The following is a 20202-nucleotide window of genomic DNA, read 5'->3' as shown; positions in this document are numbered from 1 at the left end:
ACATTCACAGCTGTCACAGTATGAATGTTTAGTGTCATATACATATCCACAATGTACAGATGCACCAAAATTCTTACTTGCTACAGCCACACAGGTATATAAGGTGTACCAAATACTATAGTATATATTAATTGCCACGATATGCCAAGGCAGAAAAAAAGAGATAATAAAAGGTCAGACAAATAAATTTTATAATTGCAGTTAGGAGGAAAAAAGTGACTTTTCAATGTGCAGACAGATCATTTGGTCCCAGACTAGTCTATGGTTCAGATTAGGGTAATTACAGGGAGATTCAAGAGATTGATATTGGTTTGGAAATTTTAAAAAAAACCTGTTCTTGAAGGTGCTGGACTTCAGACTTCTGCATCATCTGTCTGAATGCAGCAGTGAGAAGAGGTTATGCCCAGGATGATGGGGTCCTTTATGATGTTCAGTGTCTTCTTGAGGCAACGCCTCACTTAGATACCTTCAATGGACCAGAGCTCGGAGCCAAAAGAAACGTAGTGAGAATGAGTGTCTGCAATACTGAAATAATCGTTACTGGCATAAATAATTATTGATACAGGATTATGCAAATATCTGGGAGTGGGCGAAAAGATTACTTTATTTTCCTATGCAGTTCATCAAAAAACATTTATTGCACTGCTGAACTCCTAGAAATTCTTTCTGGAGTGTTGGTGTGTGTGACACACGCACATATACATAGGTACATATTTCATGTGGAGCATTCAAACGTTAAATTTGATTTGCTAATCCAATTCCATATCCCAAAGATGTGTGGGTTGGTAAGTGATTTGGCCACTGCAAATTGACTATGAAGGCAAGAAGACGAATCTGGGGAGTTGATATGAATGTGGGGAGAATAGGATATGGGGAAATAGGAGTGTTCTATGAGCTAGCACTGGCTCAATGGGTCAAATAACCTTTTTCTCTTGTATGGAAAGGAACGATATTGCAGGCCAGAGTGGGTGGGTGCTGGAATCTGTGAGGTGTTACAGGAATGTAAGGAGAATGAAGTAGCATTAGTTTAAATGGGTGTGTTAATGTTGGCATGCACTTTGCTTATTGAAGCTCATTGCACTAACAAAAGGGTAAGGATTGAGCGTTCTTTCAAATCTTTGAAGTAATGAAAACCTCTTCTCCAATGCTGTGTGAATCCATGACTTTTACTACCCAGGAAGATAAGGCCTAGAGCATCACATTGACACAAATCCCTCTTCGAATTACATATCATCCAAAGATTGTAATCTATACCTGTACCCTTGTTCTTGCTGAGTTAAAATTTCAGATCATCTGACCTATTTGACACTGTGGTTATACTGTGACCTTACAGATGACAACAATTGGAGGTGACACACACCACAAACTTCTCAAAGGCAATTGGGTTCAGGCAGTTGAAGCGAACAACACCTACAACCCAGAAATGAATTTAAAAATGGTACCACATTACAATGCTACAAGCAATAGATGCTCTGTAAAGCAAATAGCCAGAAACAACAAAATATAGAGAGTACTAATAAGGGGAATTTTCATGTAAATGTAAGGGTTTGATGTCTGTAAACACACATATTGCCTGCTTAATCATTGTCTTAACTACCCGATGTCTTCTTGTTACATAAGTTGATCTGTTAATTGTTCATTAAAATAGGTCTAACACCTCATTATTAGGACAAGCTTCTTTCAATAGACATATATTAAATATTCTCATTACCTTGTGTTATTATATAGTTCTTAAAATATCTTCCACTGTATTGAGCATGTTCAGGAAGGGTAATTTTACAAGGCTCTACTCCCAGTATGCACAGATATGGTACCAGTCAGGTGAGTCACACACCCTTTTTAAGATGTTCCTGGCGAGTCAGTCATGGCACAATGAGGCATGCCCGAAGGCCTTAACCAACAAGATGCCATTTTCTAAACCTATTTTATTCTCCCTCCACATCCCATCAACACCTACCTCTATTAGGGGCAGTCTCCCTGCACATCTTTGGAACATGGTAGGAAACCAATGCACCCAGTGTCACAGGGAGGTCAGGTCATTGAAATGAGGTGACAGCTCTAGTAAATGTACCTCTTCATTTTCCATTGATTTCTGGGCATCCACTTTAAAGGACCATTGCTTGCTTTCTTAGAAGGTTAGCGGTGTTTCACAATTTGGGATAATTTCATGGCATAAGCATTGGTTTAGAATTAGTGATAACGAGTCTATTGACATATTCATTGTGCAATGCATATTTGCACACAAATTCTACTTCCTACAGCCAAGCAGGTACTTGGTGTCAAAAAAAACTGCAATAGTGTACATTAAATTAATGAAGATAATAACTACAAAAGATAGACAGATCACAGACATCATCGTATAAGAAAACAAATGTATTACAATCTGGTAGACAGGCCTTTTGTGGAGAAATATATGATTAGGTTCAAGAGCCTGATAGCCATTGGATAAAAAAACTATTCTTGAACCTAAAGATGCTGGTCTTCAAGCTTCTGTACCTTCTGCCCAAAGGTAGGGGTTGAGACCAAGGTGATGAGGGTCCTTTATGATGTTGGCTACCTTCTTGAGGCAGAGCCTCACAAAGATGTCTTCAATGGATGGTAGGCCAGATCATGTGATGGGGACCTTGTTCTCTTGGCTTTTACTCTGGAGTTTAGATACATTTTTGCCACACTATCCAACACATATGATTCCTTGGGTTATTGAGACCAGATCTGAACATGATATTTCAGGTGGGGTCTTACCAGCACAAGATGTTTTTCTTCTTGTACTCAATTCCCTATGCAATAAAAGGCTGTGCCTCGTCAGAGGGAAATGTTGCACTCCACTCTCAGGATAATGATGAAACAATACAGTGTACAGTTTTAAAGCAGATAAGCAGGATAAGATAGAAGACTGAGGAAGGGAACAACACACAGTGTTGGAGGAACTGAGCAGTGTTCAATGGTGGGAAAAAAAGGCAGTCATTGTTTTGAGTCTCCGACCTTCAGCCGCCTGTTGTTTTCCAAGGATACTGCTTGACCTGCTGAGTTTCTCCAGCACTTTTATGTGTTGTTCCAGTTCGCCAGCATCTGCAAACTTTTTCCTGTTCCACAACCTGGACATGAACAAGAAGGAGATATCTTCAGCATAACATAGCTTGTGTACGTATCTGATGGATGCTTCATTATGGGAATTCTGCCGATAAGGTGAGGAGTGGATCACACCATCAAAAGTTGAATGGTGGGCTTGTCACTGAGATCACGTTGTGAACAAAGAGTTCCCAATGACTCAGTGCATAACAAAGGTTCAGTGTCTCAATGATGAAGGCTTGACGAAGGACCTTGGCCTGGAAGGTCACCCACTTTTTTTTCTCTTATGGATGCTGCTTGAGTCAGGGTTCCTCCAGCAGGTGGTGTTTTGCTCCAGATTCCAGCATCTGCAGTCTCGTGTGCGTTAAGCCTTTAGAGCCTTGAAAGCATCGTGGTAGATTTTGAGGATCTGCAGTGTCTTTCCCTTCATTCTGATGGATGAAGATTGACCAGTATTTGTGGTTCTCCAGAACCTGTGCCTGTGGTATGCAGAGTTGTAAAGTTCTACGTCCCTCCTCGTGTGTAGTCAAGAATGAACACCAGCATCTCACACGCCCTATGACAGATGCAAATATTGGGCTTGAGGTTCTGAACAAATATGTTTTCCCTTAATGTGTGCTTGATCATTGCTGCTGTTTATATTTACTACTTTTCAAAAGGCAGAATGAGGCCATTTGGATCATTGAGTCTGTGTCAGTTCTCAAAACAATCCCATTGCTCTAATTTCTTATAACCAATTCCCCCATCCTGTGCCCCCAACCCTCCTGTCTCCTTAATTCTCCTAACTCTTGCCTATAGTAACCATGCAACTAACACATCTTTGGGATTTAGAAGGAATCTTGAGTCCCTGGAGGAAACCCAAGCAGTCACAGGGATAACATGCAAACTTCACACAGGCAGCAATGGAAGGGTGGGTTAAACCCAGGTTAATGGAGTATGAGACAGCAGGCCCAACTAGCTGTGTCACTGACCACACGTGCACCATGTGATTGTCTGTTGTTCATCTCATTTAAAGGTTATGTTCTACACAATTCCAGCTAGTGATAATGCTTTCTGGCATTAGATCATTCAATCTATTATAACGTGAAAACCCCATTTTTGTGAAGTCTAGTTCACATCATGGACCTTGGTAATAAGATTTATTTGAGCAACACTTCATGTGATCAGCTTCCTTTTGTGGACTGGACTACGTAGAGGAGATATAATCTACTGATTCATAAGTCTCCTAAAAATTACAAGTGAACAATGTGTCAGATGTTGAAATCCTGAAATAAAACTCTGAACACTGAAGAAAGAAAGAAAGCCAACATTTAAGAAAATATGAAATAGGAGAAGGAGTCGATTGTCCAGCCTCTCACGCCTGCTCCGCCATTCAATCTGATCATGGCTGATCTGATGATAGCTCATCTCCACCTACCACCTGTCTTTTCCCCTATTGTAACAATCTATCTATCCTTGTCTTAACTTTCAGGTTGATTACTGTTTCTACTACCTGATTAAATGTTAGATTTTGCTTTATTGTTTGATTTTATGTAAGTATTGTTGTTTCTTTTGTTAAGCTCCTGATTGATTTATTTTAATTGATATTGGATGTCACAAATATTTGAAATGTATTGAAGATTTTGACAGCTGGCTGAACTATGGAGTAGGCAAGGACAACCAGTTTAGTTGGCAGGATCTAGAAGTCACAGGGAGAATGTGCAAACTCCACATGGACAACACTGGAGGGGTAGGTTTCCCCTTTGGCCAATCCATCACTGCCATACATGGAAAGATTTACATTCGGAAGGACCTTGCTTGGACGTTACAGAAGTTTTCACCATTGGGATACTATTAACCTGTCTTAGTGGATCAGCGCAAACACTTGCCTGCAAAATCCGGTGTGAGGTACCTGTTGCAAATTGGTTGTCAATGGTTGGTGCAGAATTCAAGAGCTGAAGAGCCTGTTTTGGTGCTGTAGCTTTCTAGGATGGTTCCTCCAAGAGTAGGCGGATACCTAATATGCTGAAAGGCTCCTATGGTATTGTGATAAGATAAGAAAGTGGTTAGGTTGTGGTCTCACCAACACTCTGGAACAATTGTTCGAAGACATCCTCATTTTCAATACACTTATCCATCCATTCTTAGCCAGTGAATTTCTTCTATTAGTTTCTCCTCCCACTTTTCCCTTTGGAATCTCCCAAGTATCTGCCCTTGGTCTCCACTTCTGATGCTGGTCTCTGGTAGCATTATCTGAAAGAAAAGGTCGGCTTCCCTGAAGACATTTTTCCATCCTGACCTCATCACTGTCCTCAAGTGCCTGGTGCCTGAATTTCAACAGGCACACCAACCATACTAAATATTTATTTATCCATCCTCTGATATTTATAATTTCTTTTTCTGCCCTGTGTTTGTGGTCATTTCAATTTTCACTCTTGCAGCAAGTGAGAATCTTTGGTGCCATTGTACATTCCATTTGTGTGTATGACAATAAATTTAAATTGAGCATTAAATGATTGTCACTTTAGCTACAATCCCCTCATTGGGGAGCTTCACAGTAATAGAAATAGTTCAACATCTCTCCCTGCAGTGCCCCCTTAGGATTTTGTATCTTCAAACAAGATTGTCCCTCAGTCTTTGAAACTGCAAAGAATATACGTTCAACTTCCAATGCCACATGGAATAAGACAACGCTCATCCCAGGAATAGGCTGAGTGAATGTCTCCTGGATGACTGCCAATGCTTGCATACCCTTTCTTAAAAAAAGAGATGAAACCCAAGCCCAGTTATTCATGTTCAACCTTAGACTATCAGCTCTTGGAACAAATGAGAATGGTGAGGATGTTTATTCACATGTCAACAGAAATTCCCTCAAATCTAAATCAAGAACAATCAAAGCCATTGCCTTCAGTCCCTGCCATAGACACCCCATTGTATCCCACTGCTTGGCATCTCTCTGAAGCTGAAGCCTCTGCTCACAATCTCCGTCTTGTAATTGAGCACAGATGAATGCAGACCACAGAGTCCGTACTGTCACCACCATCGCCCAGTTTCATCAGCGGTTCAGCTCAGCTGTCGAACCCCTCCTCTGGGCCATTTTTTTTCCCCCGGACCTTCATCCTCCAGCGCATTCCTGCCAGTTCATCCATCCTTATCTGCTCAGCTCTTGATCAAAAAGTAGTGAATGTAGCCCAGAACAGAATGCAAACTTCCTCCCCCCCCCCCCCCCCCACCACCACCCCCCCCACAGACTCCATCTACATTTCCCATTGTTTGAGGAAGGCAGCCAACATACTAAAGGACCTATCACATCCTGGACACCCTTTTCTCCCCCCCCCCCCCCCAAACTTCTCCCATTAGGGAGAAGACTCATGGAAGCATGGTTAGCACACATTATTACTGAGTCAATAACCCAGATTCAAATTTGTCACTGTCTGTAAGGAGTTTGTACAGTCTCCCTATGTCCTGCTGTAATGGAGAGGCAGCGTCCACCACCAAGTGGCACTACTGTGCTCTTGTTCGGAGGACACACTACCTGCCAATCAAGATCAAGGACTCATCAAGGTGACCCTTACAATTGGCCCAGGATAAATCACCTCAGTTCACCCCTGCTGAGCCCCTGCACTTGGCTTCGAACCATTGGCCACAGCAACCAACGGAGCTCACACGGACCCTTACAATTGGCCCTCCAGCTTTGCCCCCAGAACTATAAAGGACCATGTGCCCCTTTGTTCTGTCTGTTTGGACTCCATGTGGTTTGTAAGTATCATCTCCTGTACTGGGTTGGGATGAGTCTCGAGGCTAGGTAGCAGAGCCGTGTCCGTACCGATCAAGGGGTGGGGGAAAGTAATATTATCTTGATTTGATTGTTGAGTGTGTATGCTTTTGTAACTTCCCCAGTTTCTGACGGTTTCCCCCTCATAATCCAAAGGTGTGTATTTGTAGAAGTTCGCTTTGCATATCGACCCTGTTGTCCCATTTCCATCCCTGCAATAAACCTGTGCTTTGTACCCTCACTTTGGTCTGGTTCTTAACCTGTGGAACCCACATGAACCCAAACAACATTTGCATTGGTTTCTTCCAGGTGCTCTGGATCCATCCCACCTTCCAAAAATGCACAGGGTTGGTAGGTTAATTTGGTGTAATTGGGCAGCCTGGGTTGTATGGGTCTGAAGGGCCTTCTACCATTCTATATCTTAAAAAAAAATCAAGTGTGACTCCAGGCACCAACTTAGACTTCTTCTCTGCAGCCATCAGGCTCTTGAATGACAATGCTCTCTTCCTGCCCTTCCCCCTTTTTAACTCCATACTCTGTAAATTGCGCTTTTCTGCTGTATGAGTTAGAGCTAATTTGTTAAGACTGCTCGCAGAACAACCCTTCTCACTGTGCACAATATAATGTGACAAATACATCTAAACCTCCATAACTTTAAGCTCTCAAAGCCCTGCCATTCTCTCTCTCCCACCGTCCACCCCACATCTTAAATTGCCTGACACTGTGATTTATGACCCTTTAGCCACTGACTTGTTCTGAGTACTGGTTTAAATAACCTTAATTTTTAATCATCTTTATTTCCAAATCAACCCCCTCCTTCTCCCCACCCCTTCTGCCTTACACCATCTCAGCCCTCCACATCTCTCCCTCAAGCCACCAAACTCCCCAAAACCGAGCTTCTCCTAGGAAGTAAATTGAAAAAGATGACCAGGAACAAAAGTCTAGAGGATTTACCATAGAAAATCAGGAATAAACTGAGTAATTAAACAAATGTTTTCATTCGAATATTGAAAAAACAAATGAAGCAGGACAAACTGAAGGTAGTTTGTTGACGGACAGAATCGACCTTTTCTGATGCTCTAAAAGTAAGCTACCTGAGGATTTAATTTTAAGTTTGGAAGCCTGATCTTGCCCAGATGGAAGATGAGGTGATGTTCCTCAAACATTGGGTGGGTCTAGTTGTAACAGTGCAGGTAGGCACAGACAGAACCACTGGCTTCAGATTCATGACTATTTCTCAACTGAGAGGTGGCTCCTCCAGTGGATTGCTCCTCCCCAGTACTGACCAGGAGTAATCGGGGACATCTTGTTTCTCTGGAGTGAATGCAGGTACACCTAACTGTGAATTGAGAATGTGAATTGCACACATTTTCTGCTGTAGGGCAAGGTTCAAAAATTAAGTTAAATAAGAAAGTCTGCAAATGCTGGGTTGAGTGCAATACACTAACGTGCTGTAGAAACTCAGCAGGTCACGCAGCATCCATGGGAAGTAAACATCAATTGACATTTTGGGCCTGGACCCTTTGACAAGGTACAAGCTAAAGCAGGCAGATGCCTGAATAAAAATGTAGAGGAGTGGAGGAAGGGGCAAGGGTAACAGGGAAGTCCTCATAGATGGGAAGGCAGAAGAGCAAAAAGCTGAAGTGATGGGGTGGAGGGGGGTGGGTGAGGTTAGCTATCTCTAAAAAGATGGGAGGGAAGGGGCTGGGGAACTAGAGGAGAGGAAACAGAGCGATAAGGAAAGAGAGAAACTCAGGAGAGGGGGTTATCGGAAATTAGAGAAAACAATGTCAATGTTGTCTGGTTGGAGAGTGCCCAGACGGAATATATGTTCTTCCTCCAATTTGGAGGTATCCTCGGTTCAACAGTGCATGAGGCCGTGGACAGAAATGTCAGTGTGGAAATGATGTGTGGAATTGAAATAGTTGGCCACTAGGAGGTCCTTGCTAATAGTTGGCCACTGGGAGGTCCTTGCTAATAGTTGGCCACTGGGAGGTCTTTGCTAATAGATGGCCACTGGGAGGTCCTTGCTAATAGTTGGCCACTGGGAGGTCTTTGCTATGAGACACAATTGACAGAAGCAGGTGAACATTACCATAAAACTGCATGTGCTGGAAATCTGAAACATAAGTGGGAAATGTTGGAAACACTCAGCACGTCAAGGAGCATCTATAGAGAGAGGAACAGAGTAACTGTTTCAGGCCAAAATCTTTATTGCAGTTTTGAAGATGTGTACATCTGAACTGTGTCCTATAATTTGCAAAATTTTTCCTGATGTTTGGCCAAACAAAATATCTTTGCAGTGTTCTCTGTGAGAATATTTCAAGATTTCAATTATTGTCCCATTATTGTCATGTCATAATACAGAAAATGTAATATTACATAAAATGTTTAGAATTGCCCAGTTCCCCTTAGAGTAAGAGAAAGAGAAGCAAAAAAGAATCACTTCAGAGATGCTGAGAGCTGGTGCATTCACCCCCAGTGCTACTGTGGCTGAACAGACCCATGTTCGATCCATTGGCAACCAGATTCAAACATCTGATATGACCGAGCCCTTCTTATCCCTCAGCACCCTCTTGAATCCCATAATGTAAATAAAATTGTTACATTTCCCAAGTAGGAAGCCATACACCCTGTTGGATTTTCATAATTTTGAAGGTTCAACCTTCTCACTTCACAGAAACAAGAATAACTATTTTTATCAGACCCAGAGCTGTGAGGAATTAATTTCCATATTTAGTTTACACTTGTTTTGGTTTGATCCCAAAAGGGATGTTTTATAAGGAGTCAGGAAAAGGTAAGAGCAATGAACAAAAGTGCTGGAGAAACTCAGCAGGCCACGCAGAGTCCATAAGAAGCAAATGGTAACCAACGTTTTGGACCTGAGCACAGATACGTTATGAGCAAAATGCAGCCTAGTGCCTGAATCAAAAGGTGGGGGGAGGAAAGGAGGGAAGAAGGGGCAGCTGGAGAAGCACCAACAGGTAAGAGGTCATAGATGGATATGGCTGGGAGAGCAGATGCTGAGATGTTATTTGCTAACATCTTAATGAAGGGCTCAGGCCCAAAACGTTAGTTACCTTTAGCTTTCTCTGGATGCTGCATGATCTGCTGACTTTCTCCTGCACTTTTACGTTACAACCACAGTGACTGCAGACTTTCCTTATGAACTGGAAAAAGTAATAGGTTGATTTTTGATGATGGGGGTCAAATGCCAGTGCGACTGTCCACAGTGGGATACACAGGGGTGGTGCTGAAGTGGCACTCTCGCCCACACTGTGCCACCTTGCTTAACACGTGGATGGCTGAGCCAGGAATAACTTTGCCTGCATAATATATTAGAATTGAGCACATGATAGTGTCTAGTGATCCAGACTGATCCGGTCATTGCTAAGAATTTCACATGCTATTGAAAGGTGTGTTATCTTCCATTTTAACTTGGTACTGAGTCCTTTAATAAGTATAATTTGCACCCATAAGAAAGATTTCCACCACACCAGAGTCCTTCGAACGTGGTCGTGTCTATCTCTTCTGCGTACTTTCCAAGCACATCACATCCTTGATTACATTGTGGTGACTGGGATTGAATGTAACATCATCATGAAATCTTAGTAATTCATAGCAGCTTCCTTTACAAAGCACATGTGCCTTTCTTAAAAGTTCTCCCTCTTCCCCCACCTAACTCCATCTGTCCATCACCTCCCTCCTCACCTGGTTCCACCTATCATCTACTAGTTCAGGCCTCTCCCTTACGCTACCTTCCCTGTGCCCTCTCAGTCGTGAGGCAGGGTCCCAACCCAGCAGATGCTGGCTGAGTTGCTGCAGCAGTCTGTGTTTTGATCCAGATTACAGCATCTGCAGTCTCTGGTGCCTGCTAATTTTAATCACCATCTCAACCTGCGCCACCTCCTTCAAACGTTTGTGTACATATATTCCCAGCCTCTCTCCTTCTTCTAGAGTTCTGCCCTATGGGGTATAATGCTTCTCAATATTCTTACAGCCAAATCGTATCAATTTGTACATTACTCCATACAATTAATCTGCAGTCATAATTGTATTGACTTGTATGGTGTCTTGCACTTTCTCAAGTGGCTCTAGGCACTTGGGAAACTCGACTGTATCTCAAATTCAGGATAAAGTATATGCATCTCCTGCCAGTATCCGAGGTTGACCTGTGGGCTATCTTCAGGAGAGTGAATCTGGCTCGGATGGAGTATCAGGCTGAGTATTAAAAAGCAGTGCTGACTAAATGGCCAAAGAGTTTTGAGAGGCTGGTGCTGAGGCATAATGTTGTACATTCCGTTGAAAACAGATTTAGATTCTCAAGCCCCACAACAGATGTTGATGGGGGTGGGGGGGAGGGGGTGGTTGGCTGCATTAACAATATTGCTAAGCCCCCAGAAAGGTGGCTAAACGTATCAGTGTGAAAGTATTATCCTGCTGTCTAATGGAGGTGATGATGTAAAAAGCTAAGCTTCAGAGGCTTGCTGCTTAAGGGCCCACTTGCACACTGCCTCTCACCTACCTGTTGAGCCAAGAGGGTCAGCAATATGCAAACCTGCTGGAGAATCTCAGCAGGTCACGCAGCATCCCTAGGAAATAAAGATAACCAATGCTTCGGGCCTGGGCCCTTCGATAGACAGATTGTGCAGTACCTCATTCAGCCGAGCAGCCTGGAATCAGGGTGCCTCCTCCGTCCAACCTGCCACAAAATAAAAATCCTCTGCAGTGAGTTATTTGTGCTGACACTTGATTATACACCTGCAGCTCTATCATGGCATATGCTATCTCTATTCCACCTTGTGTCTGTTGTGGAGCCAAAAAGTTGCACAGTTCATGGTAATAGGTAGCAAAGAGTAGCAGATGGAATGTAAATACTTTAGTAGCACCTGAAAGAATGACCATCTCGTTGTATGTACTGCGGCAGAGATGGAGGGGGATGAAGAGATGGATATTTACAGGCAAATTCAAAGATGAATGAACAAATAGCATGGTGGGTTAGCACAATGCTCTCACAGTGCCAGCGATCCGGGTTCAAATCCGCCACTGACTGTAAGGACATTCTCTCCGTGCTCCAGTTTCCTCTCACATTACAAAGACGTACAGGGGTTTTGTGGGTTAATTGATCCCATGGATGTATTTGGATGGTGTTGGTTGGAAGGGCCTGTTACTGTGATGTATCTTCCAATTAAATTCTTCCAGATCATCTATATATATAAAAAAATGACACATTGCATGGTCAAGCCTTACCGTAGTCTGATAAGGTGCTTGTTTTGCATTGGGATGCAGTCGAGGCAGAGGGTGAGCTCACTGCCGAAGCCAAAGTCACATTGCCCGTCTTTTTGTTCCCCACCCAGCCGAAGAAGTGGAGAGACTGGCTGCAATGCGTTCCGAGTCACTGGTCCCAGGGACTCACACGCCGCCCATTCGCAGAAGGAGCAAACTCGCCTCACTCGGCAGGCTGTTCAAGCCCTGGAAATGGAGGAAGAAGAAAAGTGAAAAGTTCAAGCAGACATCTGCAGGTAGGCAAGTAGTCTTCAATAAAGAAATCTACAGGTTGTCAAGTAGTCTTGAAAGCAGACATCTGTAGCTAGGCAAGAAGTCTTGAATGAAGAAATCTACAGGTTGTCAAGTAGTCTTGAAAGCAGACATCTGTAGCTAGGCAAGTAGTCTTGAAAGCAGACATCTGTAGCTAGGCAAGTAGTCTTGAAAGCAGACATCTGTAGCATGCAAGTAGACTTGAAAGCAGACATCTGTAGCTAGGCAAGTAGACTTGAAAGCAGACATCTGTAGCTAGGCAAGTAGTCTTGAAAGCAGACATCTGTAGCTGGGCAAGTAGTCTTGAAAGCAGACATCTGTAGCTAGGCAAGTAGTCTTGAAAGCAGACATCTGTAGCTAGGCAAGTAGTCTTGAAAGCAGACATCTGTAGCTAGGCAAGTAGTCTTGAAAGCAGACATCTGTAGCTAGGCAAGCAGTCTTGAAAGCAGACATCTGTGGCTAGGCAAGTAGTCTTGAAAGCAGACATCTGTAGCTAGGCAAGTAGTCTTGAAAGCAGAAATCTGCAGCTAGGCAAGTAGACTTGAATGAAGAAATCTCCAGGTTGGCAAGTAGTCTTGAATGAAGAAATCTCCAGGTTGGCAAGTAGTCTTGAATGAAGAAATCTAAAAGTAAGCAAGTAGTCTTTACAGATGAGTCAGACCTAAAAAAAATAGCCCGCATCTGCTTTTTTGAAAGGGGCGGTGTCCTTCATGAATAAACAATTCCAGGAGCTTATGGTGGTAACATGGATCTTTCTCCCTCCTTGCTTTTGTTTGCCATCTGCAGCCATGGATGGAGCTTCTTTTGGGAGAGTTGGAATCGAGAACCATGCTTTCTGCAAGCGCTTAGTATTTTTAGGCCTCTTCTGAGAGAGAGAGAGAGAGAAAATGAACCTGCGATGGTTCCCAGTAGAATTCTGATTCCTCCAAGTCTCACCGGCATTGTAAGTTTCCATTGAATTAAAATCCTTGAGCTGTCGGAAGAACTCAACAGGTCAGGCAGCACCTGTGGAGGGAAACATTAAGGCGACCTTTGGGACCGAGATCCTTCCACCATATTCTTGACTATCTGGTCTCGACCCAAAAGGCCAAATCTCCATTTTCATCCATGCTGAGTTCCTCCAGCCACTCAATTTTTTTTCGCTCTGGATTTCAGCATCTGCAATTTCCATTGAATTCAACCAACTCAACAGCTGTCAGGGACTCCCTGAGAGAGCTCATTTGGTTATTTTTTTTCAACCACTTCTGACTATTTAATGTTTCAAAGTGTTTTGTTGCCTCACCTTAATTTTTTTAAAAGTCTAAGAAATTTAAATTATTTTTACATGTTTTGGGAAGTTACTTTTCTCTGTGTTTTGAGCATAAAGAGGTGCCATTAAGACAACTGTGAAGTGCCGAGTTTATTTATGTGGGGTTATCTCTGCCCAAGAATTGACAGAAGCCATGGCCTTTAAAAAAAAAATTACTTATTTTTGGTAAATAATCTGCATCAGAATCTGTACAAAATACAGATCCAAATGAAAAGATTGCCATCCTTGTTCAGGATGTACTCGAGTACTTGAAGTGCCCAGCAGTATGGGAATGCCCCTGGACTCTGCCTGCCTCCTCTCCTGGGGCCCTTGGGCTCTGATATATCCTAAAAATGGGCAGCCAGTCGACTTGGGTGCATTCCCAGTTTCCCATTGTTTTAACCTGAGTGGCCCCCTTTGGCCAGAACCAGGAGCGGACCATTGAGGAGCTTCCCTGACCGACACATCTTCTCTGCCCTCACCCTCTCCCCCTCCCCACTTCTATGTCATGTCAGGTGAGGAGAGTGGGCTGGCCTTTGGAATAGTCAAACAGGACTTCAGATCTGGTGGAACTGACTCTGGACTGCAGATCTGGGAGGAAGAAAACCAAGTTTTTCCTGAAGTCAGAGGCAGTCATGGGCATTTGACTGCTGACCACCATGCCTGGTTCAAAATGGAATGGAGACATGTTACATCACTCAGAACTAGATCATTTCAACTTGGGACGATCTCCGTCAGCAGGATGGAGCCCTCCCCCTGGCTATGGTGACTAGGAGGGGTAGAAAAAGCAACAGACACTGGCAAACAACAGACAAAGGCAAACAATTCTGCCTTTGGTTCCTGAACAAAAACACTGAGTATCAGGTCAGACCGCATCAATAGAGAAAGGAGCAGAGTTGATAATCTCAACCGAGTTCCATTTGAACTGGAAATTTGAGGAAATGGATTAGTTTTAAGTTACTGTGAGGCTGGGGGAAGGTGGATTCAGGACAAAAGAAAAAAATCACAGATAACTGAGTGAAATTGGTCTGAATCATCAGTTCTCTTCTCCTCCAAAGTGTTGACGATTGGGGCGCCACTGATGATTGAGAGAGACTGATCTAGATTGTCACCGCTCTGGTCTCCTCCAGATTATCAGAATGCTGAAGATCTGAAGGCCACTGCTTGCATTGATGGAGGAAACAGGTTCACTCTGGGCAAGGAGCAGGGAACTGGAACTGAACAGATTTCTCAATGGGTAACTAGCATTGTCTGGATGAGCCAAAGAGCAGCCTCCTGTCATGCAGCAATTTCATGATCCTTTCCAAATCATGGATCCTGTATTCTAGGCTTATCTATATCACCTGATGTTTGGTGTTTTTCAATCTGAACGTAAAAATCCATTTCTTCATATTTGATCCCTTTAAATCGAGAAGTGCAAAACAACAGTGCTGGAGAAACTGAGGAAATCACACAGTGTCCATAGGAAATTAAGGGTCACCATTATTTTGGGCCTGACACTTTGATGAAGGGTCCAGGCCTGAAACATTGGTTACCCTTTACTTTTGATAGATGCTATGGGACATGTTAAGTTTTTCCACTACTTTTGGGTTGTGCACCATAATCCCTTTAACTCACTCTGTTGCATGAATCAAGCCCATTCCATTTCTCTTCACTGCATCCATTTGTGGTAGAGTCATTATTCTCTGCAGAAAAATTCTGTGTGGATGGAGGCCCCCGGGGTTACACATTGTGTGTGGCACAGTGATTCTAACTTAACCACTAGATGTATTGTATCAGTTATCATTGGAAATGAAACTTGAGCTTCAAGAGTTGAAACTGTGCTGAAAGTCTTTTTCTCAGGGTGGGCATGCCTAAAACATGAAGGCATAGGTTTAAGTGGAGGGGGAAAGACCTCAAAGAAACCTGAGGATAATGTTTTCACACAGACGGTAGTGGGTTTGTGGAACAAGCTGCTGGAGGAAGTGATAGAGGTGGAAATAATTATAAAATTTAGAAGACATTCAGTCAGCCACACGGACAGGAAGGTTTTAAAAGGATATGGACTGAACATGGGAAATGTCACTCACTGGGTCAGCATGGACAAGTTGGGCTGAAAGGTCTGTTTCCATGTTGCAGAACTCTATGACTGAAAAATATTTTTGAATTGATTGTTACGATTTTGTGATTGGTTATTTGGACATGGATGACTAGCAAGACAACATTGGCTCTGACATGTGCATGACAGATGCTGGAAATCTGAAATAAAGGCACAAGGTGTTGGAACTGCACAGGTAGTGTGGAAAGAAAGAAATAGGTGGCCTGAAATGTGAACTGTTTTCCTCTCCATGAATGCTGCTTGATCTACTGAGTATCCACATATTCTTGGCCTTCACTCCAACTTCGTTACATTTTAAATTATTTTTTTAAATTTAAATTCTAATTTTAAAAATTTAGATGTACAGCAGAGTAATTGGTCATTTTGGCCCACGAGTCCATGCCACCCAATTTATACCCAATTAACCTACTCCCCTGGTACATTTCAAATGGTGGGAAGTAACCAGGGCCCCTGGGGAAAAACCCACACACACAGAGGAAGAATGTACAAATTCCTTAGAGTGTGAGATTCAAACCCTGGTCCCGATCGCTGGCGCTGTAAAGGCATTGCGCTAACTGCTACGCCATCTGTGCCGCCCTTCAATTAGAAAGCATGGAACTATAGAATATGACAGCACTGAGGCAGGCCTTTCAGCCCATCTAGTCTGTGCTGAACTTTTATTCTGCCTCATCCCAATGACATGCACCCTCCAGACCCCTCCCATCCACATATGTATCCACATTTTTCTTAAATATCAAAACTGAGCCCACATTTATCACTATAGCTGGAAGCTTGTTCCACACTCTCACCACTCTCCATATAAAGCAGTTCCCCCAAATGTTCCCTTTAAGCATTTTGCCTTCACCCTTAACTCATGTCTCTTCATTCTTGTCTCACCCAACCTCAGTGGAAAATTGTGGAATTGCAGCAATGCTGGTGGAAAAGCTCCAGCTCTCCAGTCCCACCCAGGCTCTAAAGCTGTAGAATGCATTCCTTCTAGCGAGTTCACTTGGTTTTGGGCAGGTACCTGCCTTGCCTGTATGTATGAGGTCCGTAAAGTCTCCTGTTTGTTTCAACTGGAAATGGCTTTGCTCACCTGGTGTTAATTTCATCAGCAAAATGCTATTGAATGTTGAGTACGAGGAAAAAAAAAATCCATCAACAATTTCAATGTTTCTTCAACCCCCAATTGAGAAAAGCCTGAATTACTTTCCGATTAATAGGCTCGCAACAGGCCAAGAGTAGATATCCAGGTTGTGTAACTGAAGCTATGTTGTCGGGAGATAAATCCGAACTTAAGGAGAGTATCTAATATTCCAGATTTTAGAAAAAAAGCTGGCCAGAAGGACCAGGCTTTGGGTACAGAGATATTGTTGCATGATGTGATCAATTTAAAATTTTATCTTATTGTTAGACACATTACAGCAACCAACCACAGTCTAATGAGCATTTGGGTCATTGTACAGATGTTTTTCATGAATATTCCTCTGAACCTTACTAAACACAAAAACAAAACCTTGTCGTAATTAGTGGATGATGTATGATCCGTGGAGAAAAACAGAATTAATAATTCCAAGATATCATGACTAAAGTGAAAGGTTTTGCTCGTGGTATTACAGTATTTAAAAGGGAACAAGACAAAGTGAGCAAGAGAGAACATTCTCTTTCTCACACTCTCCCCCCCCCTTACTCTTTGTCTCTCATACACACTCTCTCCGCTCCCTCCTTCTCTTACACATACACACTCTGTTTTGCTCTCTCTCCCTCCCCCTCTCTCTCTCTTTCCTCCTTCCTCACACACACTCTCCCTCCCTCTCTTACACATACACACTGTTTTGCTCTCTCCTTCCTCCCTCTCTCTCTTTCCTCCTTCCTCACACTCTCTCCTCTCCCTCTCTCTCTTACGCATGCACACTCTGTTTTGCTCTCTCTCTCTTTCCTCCTTCCTCACACTCTCTCTCTTACACATGCACACTCTGTTTTGCTCTCTCTCCCTCCCCCTCTCTCTCTTTCCTCATTCCTCACACACTCTCTCCTCTCCCTCCCTCTCTTACACATACACACTCTGTTTTGCTCTCTCTCCCTCCCCCTCTCTCTCTTTCCTCCTTCCTCACACACTCTCTCCTCTCCCTCCCTCTCTTACACATACACATTCTGTTTTGCTCTCTCTCCCTCCCCCCTCTCTCTCTTTCCTCCTTCCTCACACACTCTCTCCTCTCCCTCCCTCTCTTACACATACACACTCTGTTTTGCTCTCTCTCTCCTCCTTCCTCACACACACTCTCTCCTCTCCCTCCCTCTCTTACACATACACACTCTGTTTTGCTCTCTCTCCCTCCCTTTCTCTCTCTTTCCTCCTTCCTCACACACACACTCACTCTCTGCATCATCTTTCTCTCTCTCTCACTCACACTCACTCACTCTCAAACATCACTGAAAAAGAAATGTACAAATGGTTTACAGGCAAAGTACACTTTACGCAATTAATTCATCCAAATTTTTACTCATGTAAAACAAATTGGTGTTAAGTGATTAATATGGGAATAATTATAATGATCCCCAACCTTTCAGATCATCTCTCAAGACATAAAAATGTGTTTTAAAAATAATTTTTAGCTGAATACAAGGTTAATAAAAATATGATATTTTTAGCTGAATACAAGGTTAATAAAAATATGATATTTTTCATTTGTTTCATAATTACATTATAACTGAACTATTTCTTAGAAAAATAATTGTCCAAAGTTGATTGCACAGACTTTGATTTTTTTTTTTCTCATTATGCAGTTTCCTATAGCTGGTGATCACTTTTTCTAGATTGCTGCGGACTTCCATTGCTTTGTTCCATGTTAGGATCGACATTTAGATAAAAATCCTTGGCATTTCAACAAGTTCAAATCATCCTTCAAGTTCTTTTATCGTGATTTCTTTAGCTATATTTTCAGCTGTTTCATCTTCTTTATCTTCAGCTTCTTCAAATGCACGTTGCTCATCGAGTTGAAGAAGATGATTTTCGCTTAATTCTTCTCCATGTGAATCAAGCAATTCTCGCACTTTTTTGTATCCATGTCAAAACCCATGTTACTTCCATTAAAAGTTATCTCTTCAATGATTTTGTCCATGGAACTGAAGCCAAGAAAACCATTGCACAATGGGGCAAAGGGTATTTCCAGACTGCTTCCATATTGCTGGAAGTAACCCCTTGCCATGAAAATTTCATGTTTTCAATGATCTACTTTATATCGTGTTTCTTCCAAAATTCTGTACACGAAATTCCATTTTCTCCTGATATTGCTTGAAGTCCTTCGAAGATAATATGCTTTGAATGATGCAAGGGTTCCTTGGCCCATTGGTTGTAATAATAATGTTGTATTTGGTGGTAGAAATACAACTTTTACATTTTTGTTCAAATCTCCCAATGAAGTAGGATGTCCTGGAACATTATTTAACAGAAAGAGCGCTTTAAAACTACGGTTATTATTCTTGCAATATTTTCAACTGTTGGGCAAAAATATGAAACAAACCAGTCTTCAAAAAGTTATTTGGTTATCCGTGCCTATTTTTATTAGCATGCCAAATAACTGCTAGTCCCTTTTAAAGCATGGGGAGTATAGTACACTGGCATAGGCTCAAGTTTTAAGTTTCCTTCTGCACTGCCTCATAACAAAAGGGTGTCACTCTTTCAAAGCTTTGTATCCTGTTTGAAATGCTGAATCTTTAGCTGAAAATGTTTTTGTGGCATTCTTTTCCAGAATAGGCCCGTTTCATCACATTAAATATTTGCCTTTCATTGTAATTGCATTTTTCAACAATTTTTTAAATTTTCTGATAATTTGGCAGCAGCATTTTTATCAGGCACGAGCAGCTTTCCCTGTAATTCTTACACTGTGTAATCCTGTTCGATGTTTAAAGCAGTCAAACCAACCTAAATTGCAGCCAAGGTTTCTGTGTTCCCTTGAAATTTATTTTCTTTATGCATCGAAAAGATGTTCAAAGCTCTGGTTTGAACATTTGAAGTTTTTTTTTGTACAAAATGGTCTTTGCTTTTGGTTACAATCTTCAGTCCAAAGATGAAGTAGTCATTCCATTTCAATCATTAATGGACTTCTGTTGCGAGTAATTTGCGCTTAGAGAAACTTATTTTCTTTATATTCGCCGCTCTTACTTACAATTGTATGTACTGTTGACTCATTGTAGCCCAGATCGTGTCCACTTTTCACATTGCTGGCTCTATCTTCATGTTGTTTAATAACCTCAAGCTTTTTTTCTAAAGTTATCGCTTCTTTATCCTTTTAATATCACTGTCAGATTCTTTTCCACATTTTCTTTTACCCATAATTAATAGGGGACAGTCTGACGGTCATTTCTGCATATTTTATTTAGGGCCACTCACACGATCAACTTGTAACTCGAGTTTTCCAGAAACCTCCAGAAAGATCTCGCGGTAACTGAATAATTACATGCATAAAACAGGAA

The 20202-nt window shown here is 42.2% G+C and overlaps 1 protein-coding gene across 10 annotated transcripts in view; it reads left to right on the top strand.

Annotated features, from left to right (window-relative positions):
• Window positions 1-20202, top strand: part of phactr1 (phosphatase and actin regulator 1) — a 351167-nt gene that overhangs the window by 180138 nt on the left and 150827 nt on the right. For all 10 annotated transcript variants that reach the window (XR_011349791.1, XR_011349793.1, XR_011349792.1 and 7 more), the window contains exon 2: window positions 12181-12345. Coding sequence is in view for 6 of the 10 variants with exons in the window: in XM_069913379.1 (XP_069769480.1) it covers window positions 12181-12345 (165 nt within the window). In the remaining 4 variants the exon portion in view is untranslated. The remainder of the gene's footprint in view (window positions 1-12180; window positions 12346-20202) is intronic.

This window comes from Narcine bancroftii, chromosome 1, assembly GCF_036971445.1.
Source record: "Narcine bancroftii isolate sNarBan1 chromosome 1, sNarBan1.hap1, whole genome shotgun sequence".
Classification (NCBI taxonomy): domain Eukaryota; kingdom Metazoa; phylum Chordata; class Chondrichthyes; order Torpediniformes; family Narcinidae; genus Narcine; species Narcine bancroftii.
Note: the sequence above shows the minus strand (reverse complement) of the source record. Positions and strands in the feature narration are given on the sequence as shown.